Source organism: Cervus elaphus, chromosome X, assembly GCF_910594005.1.
Source record: "Cervus elaphus chromosome X, mCerEla1.1, whole genome shotgun sequence".
NCBI classification, from domain to species: Eukaryota; Metazoa; Chordata; class Mammalia; order Artiodactyla; family Cervidae; genus Cervus; species Cervus elaphus.
In genome coordinates, this window is record NC_057848.1 from 81,637,997 (window position 1) to 81,652,226 (window position 14,230).

Here is a 14,230-nt window from a genome sequence, read left to right on the forward strand (position 1 = left end):
GAGAAATATTCTAATGTTGCAAAGGCCTAATTGCTTCTATTAAAAATAACCATGTTTTGCTAGAGCAATGTTTTCACAGTGCGCTCTCCAGAGACGAAGACCTTAAGCACCCTTGCAACCCAGAGATTTCATATACTGAAAAAGACACCTCCAGAAGGATTCTCTTTAACCTCACTGGAAAGACCCCTATCAGGTACTGCTAACCAACCCTTGTGCCATGAAACTCCAGGCAACAGACTCTTGGATTCATATCACACACGGAGAGAAAGCACCACACCGAGTGGACCTGCACATCATCTGGTGACCTGACAGTAGATAGCTCCCAAAATTGAAGCAGACAACATCTGATGGACAGCTTTCCCAAGATAATTAGATCAGGCTTATCAGAAGTTTGTCTGCCAAATATTTCATATGATCTCCAATGTTTGTGATCTTGATGATATATGGACTTTAGATACTAATAAAAAGTGGCCTGAGAGTTGTCCCTTCTACCCTTCCTTGTTACTCAAATGTGACCTCAATAGGTTTCCAGTGTGTATGCTTTCCTTCCATCATGGAATACCACACCCAGGAAAGGTCCTTTCTGGCACTGAGGGACAAAAAGTCACTGAAACCAGAAAACCCGAGTCTTAACCCACACTACTTTCAGAGAAAGATCATCTGGAGAACGTGCTCAGTCGTGTCTGACTCTGCGACCCCATGGACTATAGCCCACCAGGCTACTCTGTCTGGATTTCCCAGGCAAGAATACTGGAGTGGGTTGCAATTTCCTTCTCCAGGGGATCTTCCCAACCCAGGGATCGAACCCATGTCTCCTGTATCTCCTGCACTGCAGGCAGATTCTTCACTTGCTGAGCCATCAGGGAAGCCCTTTCATCGAAAGATCAAGATCAAAAGGAGGAAATGTAAAAATTAATAAATAAAAATCACAATTAGAATAGGAGGTCAGAAAGAGGAGCTCTCACACCCTATGACAACAGCAGAGCCCAACAGGAAGACTTCCATTTCTTGCCTGGTAAGAGCACAGTCAGTGAGAGATTGCTACAACTCAAAAATGAGAGATTGCCACAACTCAGCCAATGAAAAGCCACTATACTTCAAGCTCTAAATTCCCCCAAGAGAGTCTTTTGTTTAGTATAGCCCACCCAACTACCTTTCCCCCTCCTTGCTGTGAGGGGTACTTGTGTGTGACTTGCCATGATTGCAGACCCCAAATGTAATTCTTTGTTGATCCCGAATAAACCTATTTTTGCTGGAAAAATAACTGGCAGTCTATATGTGTTAGATTAATACTATTAATAACGGGGGAAAACAGGTGCAGGGTATAATGTGAACTCTATGTACTATCTTTGTAACTTTTCTGTATATCTAAAACTGTTCTTAAAAAAGTTTATTTTAAAGTTGACTTAAAAAGGAGTACAATACAGTTTGTCCAGAAAAGATGGAATAGGCCCGGAGCTGTGGTAGTTTCTCTGGCCCCTGAAAATCTCACTCACACAGCTGGTGAGACCCTTAATACACAGACTCTGAAACTAGACCACCTGGGTTTGAATTCTGGGCATAACCACTTACTAAATGGGTAAATTTGGGCAAATTACTTAACCTTTTTGTGAATGATGGCCCCTACTTTTTGCCATGTTATTAGTATTAAATGAGTTTAGTATGTATAGATTGCTTAAATGAGTGCCGTCACACTGTAAGTTCTATGTAGATACTTTGTAAACTTAAAAACGTGATGACTAAAAATTCATTTAGCAATTAGCTATATAATCAGACAAGGTAGGGAGATATGAGTTTGGCTGCTATAAACCAAGCAGTGGTTACCATGGATATGTCAGAACCTTGACAGCCATTGTTAGGACATTGCATTACCTTTTGTAAGGGGGCAACTGAGCTTTGTTACTCTGGCAAGAAGGCTAGAAGGGGCAACACACCTTCCTATTATTCTACCCATTTTAAGTCTTTCTCTCAAAAGAACCAACTTATAATCAGATACATAATTAACCACCTCAAGGTAAGCAAAACATATCATTATCTTCATTCTGTAGATAAGAATTCTGAAAATGGTAGGTTTAATTTAGGTGATTTCATCCTAAAGTACCCAGGAGAGGTGCTGGAAGTGAAAGGACCTGATAATCCCTAGTCCAATTATTTTCCTTCTTGGTTATCCTACTTATCCTTCTTTAAGATATGTTCTTAAGGAAGAATTTGTGTGATGCCAGTTGGACCTTTCTTAGTGGTTCTAACAAATACAGACTGTCTGAGATCAAGCTAGGAAGCTCTGCAATTATCAGGAAATAGACATGAAGCTGCTACTTCCTGTATTAAAGGGAGATGGCTACCATGGAACCCAGACAATCACTGGCGTTTCAGGCTCCTGGTCTTATCAGCTTCATGAGCAAAGCTGGTATAAGGCTGGTTTTGATCACAGGCCACATATCAGGTTCCCTTTGGAAGGGCATAAGCCAGACCTATTTTCCAGGAGGTCCTTATGGGAATGATTTCCTAGGGAATGAACAATGCTCTAAGAAATGCTATGAAATGTGAGTCTCTATTTGGGGATAGCAGTTCTCTAAAACAGTGGGTGATTCTGCAGAATCCTGCTAAGTTATCCATTGATAAGCAGACACATACTCACCACATAATCATCAGAGAACTAACCAAAGCCCATCTGAGTATCAGCCTAAGTACTTTGGTAACCCAACCAGAGCTTCCCCCAGCTCTGGGCCCCATACATAGTCATTAAGAAAATATAAATCAAAACCACAATCATTAGGTTGGTCAAAAGGTTTATTTGGGTTTTTCTCATGATCTCATGGACTTTTTGACCAGCCCAATAGACAACACTTCATACCCACTAATATGGCTATAAACAAAAAGACAATGAGAGTTGATGAGGATGTGGAGAAACTGGAACCATCCTCAACTGCTGGTAGGAATATAAAATATAGAAACAATCTGCCACTTCCTGGAAAGGTTAAACACAAAGTTATCATATGACCCAGCAATTACACTCCTAGGTATATACTCAAGAGAACTGAAACCATATGTCCATATAAAACTTATATAATCCTATACATATATATATATATATATATATATATATATATATATAGCAGGATTATTCATAAGAGTCAAAAAGTAGAAACCAAACATCTTATCTTTTGATGAATGGATAAACAAAATATGGTATATCCATACAATGGAATGTTATTTAGCCATAGAAGGAAATGAAATATTAATACATGCTACAACATGGATTAACCGTGAAGCAATTGTCTAAATTACCCTTTTTACTTAGGCAACGCATTTCTCCACCTCCATCCCCAATTCCAAGGTTGAATAAAGATATTCCTAACAGGGATGAACTATGGCTGAAGGGATAGGCCACACCTGATGCCATCATGCCTGTGTAGGTTGCTTTAATAAGAAATCACTGTTTTGCCACTAGAGTTGATGATAATCGGTTCCCCCGCACCCCACCCATGACATAAACAAGGTTGGACAGAATGAAATAATGGACTTTTGACAATCCCAGTCTGTTTATCAGTTTCTGCATATTCATAAGCTAATTTAGGTTCAGAGTTAACCATGGGGCTGATTTCTTGTTTCCCTTAATATTAAAGAACTAAGCTGAATCATGTTCCGGCTTCTGACCTCCTGCTGGTCTCGTCTAAAGACAACTGAAGAGACCCAAAGGTAATACTGTAATTATTTCCTTAGACCTGTTCCACCATTTCCTCCAATGTACCTGCCCATAGTCCCTCACAGGACAAATCCTTATGATATATATTATTAGGGGGCATGACTAAGTAGCGTCTACAAGATTAGGGGCAGGGTTGGGGGAGGATGGCCAGTTCTACAAGGCAAGTGAATCAGGGAAGCAAAGTGTCCTTGGAGGCTTTGGGGAGTAGTTCCCACTCCACCTTCTACCACCTGGCTGTGCCTTTATGACTGCATTGGGACTACTGCAGGCAGAGCCCCAAACACCAAGAGTATAATTCTTTCTTTAGCCTAAGAACTAACAGTACTTTTAAGGCTTTGACTCATTTTTCTTTTCCATTTCTAGACATGTAGCCATCATCATCATTGGACTGGACAACTCAGGCAAAACTGTTCTTGTGGAGGCATTCCAGAGAGGTAAGGAACTGAGAGCATTAGATACTAGTTTAGGTCTCCCCTGGGTCCCAGTGACCAATGAAATATCATTCCTTCCTACCCTTACTTCATGGCCCTCAAGTTACCTCATATGAAGGCAAACACTTCCCAACACACACAAACAAGACACACACACACACAAAGACACACATACACTCCTCTCCTCAGGTGTTACCAGCCTGTTTATGTAATGTCTGTTACCTGCTCCCTTTACAAGATATGCTAATTGAAGGTCTTTTCATAGTGTCAGTATGAATGAACTGAGACTATGCAAAGCACTGCAGTTGATAAGGAAGGATAGCAAGTTTGAAACAATGTCTAGTTTCAGAGCTCAATTAAAGTGGAATGTGGTTTAGATAAGAGAGACAAGTGTGGGATGATGAAGTTTAGTAACGTGAAACTCTTTGTGACAGTTCATATAGAGGGTTGGAGCTTGAGAAATGGTGTCAGTTCAGAGACATCCAAGTTTAATACCAAATCTCCATTTTAATACCTTGACATTTCAGCCAGTGGTTCAGCCTGGTATTCCACCTTACAGGCAGCAAACTTGATTCTGCCTCTCCCAGTTCTCTGATTGGCAGAATGATGATTTAAAAAAAAAAGGTAAGCAGCAGCAAGAAAATCAAGGAGCCAAGATAAATCACAAGGCTACTGATAAAGGAAATAATTTTTAGAGCCCAACTCAGCGCCACCCCTAGATTCCCATCCAGTCTGAGTGGGGCCTGGGAATATATATTTTAAGAACACCCCAGGACTTCCTAATAGCCACCTTTGGGACGCACTCAACTGTAATTAGCCTTATGCTATTTTGCCTATGAGAATAACATGTGCTTTCCATCCTAATTCCTAGAAGATAGAGCTTGCAGTCTAATTTGTTACTGTTTAACGTGCCTTGTGCTTGATGAATAACTTGGGGCTGATTCATAAACTTCATTCACAAAGACGTTTTTGTGGCTAAAAAGCAAATTTCCACTGATGTCACATTCTGAAGAATTATCTCAGGCCACCTCTGTCCATGTAGGACTTCCAGAGACTAGTAGACTCCTTTGTACCCAAAATGCAATAGCTTGCCCCCTATAAGCTCCTGCAAATGTTTATAATTGCTGAAAACAGATAATAGCCTAGGGAGGAAGTTCCAATCTACAAGCAGTAACTTGTGTAAACATTTGAAGACACTGGCTATAAAATATTTTGGGACATAAGCCATTATTATCAACATCATTCACTACAACTATTTTGTCTGGCATGGTCATATGGGGCAAGGGATCCAAGTATGAGCACCAGCAGTGCTCTATATAAGGGCAGTTAAAGCAGTTTCAAACCCAGCTATATATTTCAAACTTTAAAAGAAAATGCTGTCTGAGCCCCACCCCAGATCTCTCTCAAAGAATGAGGCCTACTGTCATAGGTTTTAAGTGCTCCACAGGTGATCCTGGTGCATAGTGGGTACTGACAGCCAAAAATCAGAATCACACCAACTCACAGGGGACCTGAAGGTTCAGATATTTGGGCCTGGAGAAGGCCCAGGGAATCAAAAATCTTGACAAGTGCACCAGATAATGCTGAGACACAACAGGCATAAATTCTACTGCTCTTTAAGGCAGTGAGTCTCAAAATGTAAGGTGAGAAGAATCACCTGGGATTTTGCTAAACATACAGATGCTTGGGTCCCAAGTGTATAGATTGTTATTCATTTGGCACAGGGTAGGACTTAAACATCACCCTCATGTAACTCTAAAGCAGGTGATCCTCAAACTACGCTTTATGTAGCATTCTCCTAGGGATATAGAGATGGATTTGACTCAGTACCTGTCCTCAGAGTGTTTATAAATTAATAGAGAAAATAAGAGAAAGGTAAATCGTCAGAGAGCAACTTCTGATGGTTTCTAGGGTTTGCCAACAATAGATTGAATTATTGAAGAATGGGTAAGGCTGCAAATAAAAAGAAATAACAGGGAAAAAACATAAAGCTTGCTTTGATATAGAAAACATGATTTAAAAATTACCTTTAGAGTTTTAACCTATTCACTTATTATTTTTAAATAGTCTAATATAGACATAACACATAACACAAAATTGTGAATGAAAATTATATGTTCTGTGAAAGCTATAATTAAATCATTGACTAACATAAAAATAGAAGAGGACATTATGAGATGATAGTAAAATGTAAAAATATGTACATATATACACATATAGAGGCATATTATGTACACACATAAATGTGTGTATAGTCATACATTTCCAAAGATCTGAAAGCATCCTGTTAACTTCTCAGCTAAGCAACTTATTCTGGCAATCCTTTAGAAAATGTCCCATGTAAATTTGAAATAAGAAGCTACTGATTCTTAGAACTCTCAGGTATGAGTATAGAGAATCTGTAAAATCATCTTGCTACTAACATGGGCAGAGAGCTAGGCCAGGCTGTCAGTTTAATAGACTGGAATGTGTCTACAGAAATGCTGAACTGCATTTCTCTGGGGGCTGAGTGAAAGGTGGAATGCCCTGTGGGACTGTATGGTCTGGCCATAGCCTTGAAAAGGCAAAGGTGTCTGAGTTTGGCATGGTTTCTAGGAGAAATGAGAGGAAGAGGACTTCATACTCTCCTCCACAGTAACAGGCCCCATAAACATTTACTGAACACCTACTATGTGTAAGGGAATGCAGAGCCCCTCCCTCACAGAGCTTATATTTTCACTGGGGAGGCAGGATATGCACAGAATGAGGTGAAGGACCAGTTTAACACATCATGTGCTTAACTAGAGATCGAAGTGAGAGCTGGGCCAGTCAGCAAGGATTCCTAAAGAAAGTGGTACTTGAGCTGGGCCTTAAAGAAAGGATGGGAGAGAAGAGCTTCATCAGATGCATTCAACAAATATTTATTGAACACCTGTCTGCCAGTTACTGTGCTTGACATTGTGAATATATAATAGTAAATACTGAAGGGGTTTCTATCCTGTTGCAGTTTATAACCCAGATAAATAAATCACAGAATTTATAACTCTGTAACATGGGCTTCCCTGGTGGCTCAGACGGTAAAGAATCCACCTGCAATGCGGGAGACCTGGGTTCAGTCCCTGAGTTGGGAAGATCCCCTGGAGGACGGCATGGCAACCCACACCAGTATTCTTCCCTGGGGAATCCCTATGGAAAGAAGAACCTAGCAGGCTACAGTCCATGGGGTCACAAAGAGTCAGACATGACTGAGCGACTAAGCATACATGTGCTATGGTAGTGGTAAGCCCAGAAGAAAGGCACCTTATCTGGACTTGGGGATGGTAGTGTGAGTTAAGAGAAAATTTTCTAGAAGAAACAAGATCTGAATTGACATTTTAAAAACAAAATAGGTGTTAACCAAGCAGAGTAGTGGAGAAGTGTTCTAACCAGTAGGAATAGTATCTTGTGGAGGCCCAGGGCAAGGGAGAGCCTGACACTCATGTAGAATGGGGGATAGGGAGGCACATGAGTCAAGAAGCAGAGGGAGGAAGAGGCTGGATACCAGAGACCCTGGATATCAGTTAGGGAAGAAATGGATCTGGAAGGTTAGGAGGTAAAAGAGTTTGTATTCTGTCTTCAGAGCAGCAGGCACTCAAGGAAGGTTACTGAGCCAGGTTAGGGTAGTGTGGGCAAAGTGCTGGTTTAGGAAGATGAATCAGTGAGCATGAGCAGGATGGCAGGACACCTCCATAGGATTCCTGAGGGCAGGCTCTAATCAAGGTCCAGGTAATCATTTAACAAATTCTTTCATCCTCTCTTCCCCTATGCATAGAACTGCCTAGTAGGAGTAAGATGGACAGTTGTTCAAACTCTGAACTAACCATACTCCTGGTGGATAATTATGAAGTTTCCGTCTATGACCTGAAAGGAGACATGCAGGGCCGCGAAATCTGGCCAAACTACTATGCTCAGGCACATGGGCTTGTTTTTGTCCTGGATTCCAGCGACTGGGAGCGCATGCAGGAAGTGAAGGTCCTCTTACCCAACCTGCTGTCTGATGAAAGAGTGGCTGGGAAACCCATCCTACTGTAAGACTCTACCTTTGTGTCCAATTTCCCCTTCCCATTCTGAGCCTTTAGAAGAGAAGTAGACAGAGGAAGGGCTAGGTGGTCCCTTTGTCACATCCAATTAGACCGCCTCTCCTCTTTGGCCAAGGGGTAGTGGCCCAGTCCTCTATGGGCTGTTTTCAAGAGCCACTTTCTACCAGACACTGCCATGAGGAAACCTGTTAGCTAATTGTGCAAAGGTAATTTTGAAGGCAAGCATCAAATGGAAATGCACACACCCTCCTCACCCATCCGTCGACTCATCCTGAAGACTGCCTCCCTACATTTGCTTCCCTTTTCTGGATTCAGTCTCTGACCCTGAGATGAAGGCAGAAAACTCCTGTGTTGTATATTCAATGCAAGTGGCCTGCTCCCTTGGCAGACTGCCCGAGACTTATGCCACTACCTCTTATTCCAGGTTGATAGTTCAGGTGGCCTGTCAATCCTCCCTGCCCCCTTTTAGCCTTTTTTATTCCTTGTTAGCACCCCCAGCTCAAGCATGAACAGTTTAGGGGAGGGTATAAAAGCTCCAAATTTGTTTCTATCCCGGTTAGAAATTCTAATTAAAGTTTGATGGTGTAGTGTAGAAGTGAGAAATGAGGCTTGGGGATTATCTCTGATTCAAATTACTTGTGCTATTCTTTCCTCCATTGAGAGCTGGCTAAATGTCTGGCTCACCTTACTGGGTATGGCTTAAAAGCTAGTCCCTGGATATGGAGTAGCTGTACCAGAATTGGATGTCCCCCTCTTTCCTTTCTTTTCTTGTCCTTGGTTTCTATCTCAGTTTCACTCATCCTCTCTTCTTCCCTCAAAATCTCCCAATGCCTGGTTTTAGCCTGGCCAATAAGCAGGATAAGACGGGTGCCCTGCCGCCTGGTGATATCACTGACTATCTGCTGCTGGAGAGACTAATGAATGAGAACAAGTCTCCGTGCCAAGTGGTAAGTGTCCAGCCCTCCCTTCCCTTGTCCTCTCAACCAAGGCTGATGCCTTCCACAGCCCATAATCAGTTTCCTATGCCAGATCTCAGGCAAAGCCTCTCCCTGACACAAGTATGGTAATGATTTCTGACTCAATGGTGATAGTAAGTGCCACTCACTTACAACACTTTTGCATCTGTTTTCTCATTAGGCCTGCAAAGTAGCTCTTTAAAGCTGGAAGTTTCAGTAGCCACATTTTATGGTTAAGAAAGCCAAGGCTCAGAGACTCTGTGTGTCTTGTCCGAGGTTATACATCCAAGACTTGACACTTCATTAAAGGACCTAGCTTTTGTACCTTTCATTTACCTTCTCAGGAGTAAATGTCGAGTATCTTTTAGGAAGTCTTAAGAGCCTCTCTAGGTACAGCAGAGCTTCTGTGTACCTGCGTGCTAAGGGTGACTGAGACTATGGACCCAAGAAGTCCCAAGTTCCTGGGCTGAAGTCTTCTCTTTTTGTCACAGGAACCTTGTTCAGTCATCAAAGACCTCCAAAGAAGGAGCCATCAACCTATAGTTGATGGCCTGCACTGGCTGTTATCTGCCATTCGAGAGAAATATGAAGAGCTGTGTACTCACCAACAGCCACTGCCACCAACCATTGCAGCCTCCAGAGGCACTAGAGGATTTGAGGAAAGATCCCTAGCAGACAGGTGCCGAGTTGCCTCTGTTAGGTGTACTGATAAGAATAGATGCAGGAGTTAATCTTCAACATAAGCAGGGAGTTCTGGGAGGAGCATGAATTCCGTGAGGTGCTGAGCAAGTCTCTCAAGATCAGTTGGCCCAAATGGAGTGAAGGCAGTGACCACAAACATCCCAACACTGTTAGGTACATCCTCCCCTAGGCACAATTTGAGTGGGATGAGTTAAATCCTCAGTAGTAGAATTTCTCCAAAACAGGGTTTCTATTCTCTGGTTTGTTACACAGAGGAGAAAAGGAACATAAGCCCCTTAAGGAGCTTATTGGCAATATTCTATAGATAACTATCTGGAGCTGCTCCACATTCTCCACTTCCCATTCTCTGATCATTTCAATAATATAGCAAGGTGGGAGAGAACAGGAATATAGAAAAGAAAAAGAAAAAGAAACAGGAGGTGATCAAAGTTTTGACGAATAAATAGACTAAATGTCCTATTCCTCTTTTGTTCCTCTAATTGTCCGAAGACACATGGCAGGGATGGGGGGCGGGATAGTTGAATTTGATTAAGGAGCCTGCATCTGTTTTCACTATGGCTTTATCCTCTCTATCTTCTCCAGCTTTGCTACCCAGATGGGAATGTCCAAAGAAAATAGACAGCATGTAGGACAACACTCAATGGAACCTAAGCCTCTGAAGTCAATCCTGCTAGTAAGTGGCTCATTAAATGTTATTGCCTCAGGGACCAATCTCTGAACTCTTTGAGCACCAATTGACTTTCTCTTCCATCTTCCTGTTATACAGAAAGAAGGTGTCAGAATAAGACCCAAGAAGAACGTATCAGTAACCTTTGCTTTAGATGAACCCATGGAGGAAGGTGAATATTCTGGGGGAAATGGATCTCATATCACCGCTGGAATGCATAACACCACTGGAACTCATAACACTGCTGGAGCTGGTAACACTGCTGGAGCTCGTCACACCGCTGGGGCTCATATCACCGCTGGAGCTCGTAACACGCCCGAGCTTCGCTATGCTCCAAGTGATGACTTTCAGCCCCCAGCCCCATACACTGAGGACGATCTTTTGGAAGGTAAGGCTGGATCATTGATTAGTTAGGGTAGGAAAGATATAAAGGCCTTTCCTCACAATTTAAAGTGGGGAGTTTTGAGCCCAAAACTCTTTTTTCATGCTATGGTTGGTGATCAGGAGAGAAGCAGATGAAGTGCTTGGAGAGTACCATCTGGCAGCCCAGTACGATGCTCCAAGATCTTTGTTTGGATGGCTGTAGGGTTATCTTAAAGGTTATGATTTCCAGTGATAGAAGTACAAATTGGTACAATCTTTAGAGTAGTTTGGTTGTCTGTCTCCCTCCTACTCTCCATCTCTCTCTGTACATGTGTGTGTGTGTGTGTGTGTGTGCGCGTGTGTGTACACGTGCACATGCTCAGTTATGTCCAACTCTTTGCAACCCCATGGACTGTAACCTGCAAGGCTCCTCTGTCTACGGGATTTCCCAGGCAAGAATACTGGCATGGGTAGCCATTTCCTACTCCAGGGGATTTTCCCGACCCAAGGATTGAACCTGTGTCTCTTGTGCCATACACACAGACACACACATATATATGTGTGTATGTATATATATATATATATATAGTTATATATAGTTTGATATATATATATATATATCTTGGAGAAGGAAATGGCAACCCACTCTAGTATCCGTGCCTGGGAAATTCCATGGACAAAGGAGCCTGGCGGGCTACAGTCCATGGGATCACAAAAGAGTGGGACATAACTTAGCAACTGAACAACAAGAACAGCTTGTGTGTGTGTGTATATATGAGAGAGAGGGAAAGAGGGAGAGGGAGAGGGGGGGAGAGGGAGAGAGAGAGGGAGAGAGGGAGAGAGGGAGAGAGAGAGAGAGGGAGAGGGAGAGAGAGAGAGGGAGAGGGAGAGAGAGAGAGAGGGAGAGGGAGAGGGAGGGAGAGAGAGAGGGAGGGAGAGGGAGGGAGGGAGAGAGAGAGGGAGAGGGAGAGGGAGGGAGAGAGAGAGGGAGGGAGAGGGAGGGAGAGAGAGAGAGAGGGAGAGGGAGAGGGAGAGGGAGGGAGAGGGGGAGAGGGGGAGAGGGAGAGAGAGAGAGGGAGAGGGAGAGAGGGAGAGGGGGGAGGGGGGAGGGGGGGGGGGGGGGGGGGGGGGGGGGGAGGGGGAGAGCGGGAGAGGGGGAGGGGGAGGGAGAGAGGGGGAGGGAGAGGGAGAGGGAGAGAGATATATATATATATATAGTGGAACCCATATGAGCCAATCATTTTATGTCTTGAATTGTAGCCAAAGATAATTATACAAGTACACAAAAAAGAATGCTCATAGTTGTTCAATCACAGCATTGTGCCTAACAGCTAAAAGCTGGAAACAAGCTAAAGGTCTAACAATGGTGAGTAGCTAAATAAATTATGGTGCAGCAATACAATGGAATACTATGCAGACCTTAAAAGGGCTAATGTCAATAAATTGACTGGCATGGAAAGTTTTCCACAACCCAATGTTTTGTTGGAGAAAATAGAAAGTCAGAGCACAGCATGTACAGCATGATGTATAAATGTGCATAGACTATCTGGAGGGAAATCACCAAACATGAGCAGTGGTTTTCTCTAAGGGTAAGATTCTAGGTGATTTTTAGAAGAGCCGAGGTACCTTTCTTAGGATTTTTGTATTATCAGAAATTTTTTAATAATCATATATGATTTCTCCCAATACACTAAAGGCACTAAAAAAAGAAAGCTCTGAGGATTTAAAGGCCCATTGTTGTTAATGGCTACTCCATCTCAAATGTTCCTTGGCCCCAGTTTCCATGACGGTAAACTGTCGATTTTATAATGTCACCTTTGCTCTCCAAAGAATCTGGCCCTTCAGGCTACCTCAGAGCCTTGGGTTGTTACACCTACACAGAGGGGCCTGGACAGGAACACTGAGGACAGAGGCGCTGCTCTGGTAAAGAGGATGAAAGTTGAGTGGCAGGAATCCTGCAGAAGAGTGGAAGAAGTGTCTTTCTAGATGTCTGATTCTACTCCTAAGTCTCTGTCCAAAATTGAAACCCATTTTTCACTTCTATAACCTCAGAGCCAAGGGCCAAAAGGAGAATGGACACCTGGGACTCAGAGGAGATGTTACTGGACAATCCCTGATGAAGCCTTTGGAGCCTGTGGTTAGTATTCCTTAGGTGAAGGGAAGAGAGCAAGAGGGAGAGCAAGTATGAGGTCAGGGCAGAGGGGGACACCTGGTGGGATGCAATCTACACCCCTTGGAAAGTAGGCAACACCCTCCTCACCTGGAAGGACAGGAAGCCTGGTGCCTAGCTTCGCTTGCAGTAACTGCCTATTTTCTTTCTCTTTTTAGCAGACTTTTAACAGAGAGCTAAAGAGAAAAATGAAGGAACATCAAAAGAAACATCTCATATCCCTCCTTTAGTAAATGGGTTCATCTGCAGAACCATTAAGATTTTTCAGTTTTCAAATTTGTCTGTTAATACCTCTACAGTCCCCCTATAATTCCACCTACTCTAACATATCCCTTAGAACTCCCGTTGTGCCTGTACATCAACCTTTGAGCCATCAAATGAATCTTATCCCCACCAAGAGGCTCAAAAATAGTTAAGGGGAATGAATAGTTTGAGAATAGTTTGAAATAGTTTAAGAATGAAGACGACCTTGGCAAAGATTAGATCTTTGTACCCAGATGCTCCTGATGAAGTCTGTGAGCAACATATCAAGGGCAACCAACTGCAATTGAGTCTTAGAAGTACAGGGTCAGTTTAGAACTATATTTTCTCCCCTTGTGTTCTTGGGTGGAAGGGGACTGGCATAAATAAATTATTCTGCTGAGAATTATGCTCTACGGAATCATTTTCAGTCACGCCTCCGAAAACAACTCGGTTTTAAATTCCCAGCCACTGTCTGTGAAGCCTGGCAACAATTCTTTTGCTGTCCCTTCAGGAATAGCAACTGATGTCTCTCCTAACATTTAGGTTAGGTGTGCAAAAACTGCACGAGATTAAAAACATTCAACTGTCCATCCTAGAGAGGGCAGTGTTAGTGGTGGGAATTCATTATGATTGCAGCTGCTACTTTCACCATCAGTACCACAGCCCCCATTTCCTGAGTGCCTTCTGGTTGTCAGACATAGCACGAAGCTCTTCATGTTCATTATTTTATTCACAAAAACCCATGGTTGTGGCAGCATATTTGTTTTTGTTTTACAGATGAAGAAATTAAGGGGTAGAGAAAAATAACTTATCCAAGGTCCCAGAGGCTGTAAGATGCAGAACAAGGAACCAAATCCAGATCTGACTCTAAAGCTACTTTAGGCCAGAAAGATCTTATGCTTTTCTCAAACTTTACCCAGAAGAGAAAGCTACA

General features: G+C 42.8%; 1 protein-coding gene across 1 annotated transcript; it reads left to right on the forward strand.

Annotated features, from left to right (window-relative positions):
- Nucleotides 1-3,640: 3,640 nt before the first annotated feature.
- On the forward strand, nucleotides 3,641-14,093 carry ARL13A (ADP ribosylation factor like GTPase 13A). The gene is made up of 8 exons (XM_043897404.1): nucleotides 3,641-3,699; nucleotides 4,070-4,140; nucleotides 7,928-8,183; nucleotides 9,037-9,142; nucleotides 9,643-9,830; nucleotides 10,436-10,526; nucleotides 10,620-10,908; nucleotides 14,074-14,093. Exons 1-8 carry the CDS (start codon nucleotides 3,641-3,643, stop codon nucleotides 14,091-14,093), a joined length of 1,080 nt encoding a protein of 359 aa, XP_043753339.1.
- The last annotated feature ends 137 nt before the right edge of the window (nucleotides 14,094-14,230 follow it).

Coding starts and splice junctions, on each gene's coding strand:
- ARL13A (XM_043897404.1), top strand. CDS start 3,641: ATGTTCCGGCTTCTGACCTCCTGCTGGTCTCGTCTAAAGACAACTGAA. Junction 3,700..4,069: donor ACAACTGAAGAGACCCAAAG/GTAATACTGTAA, acceptor TTCCATTTCTAG/ACATGTAGCCATCATCATCA. Junction 10,909..14,073: donor TGAGGACGATCTTTTGGAAG/GTAAGGCTGGAT, acceptor TTTGTTTTACAG/ATGAAGAAATTAAGGGGTAG.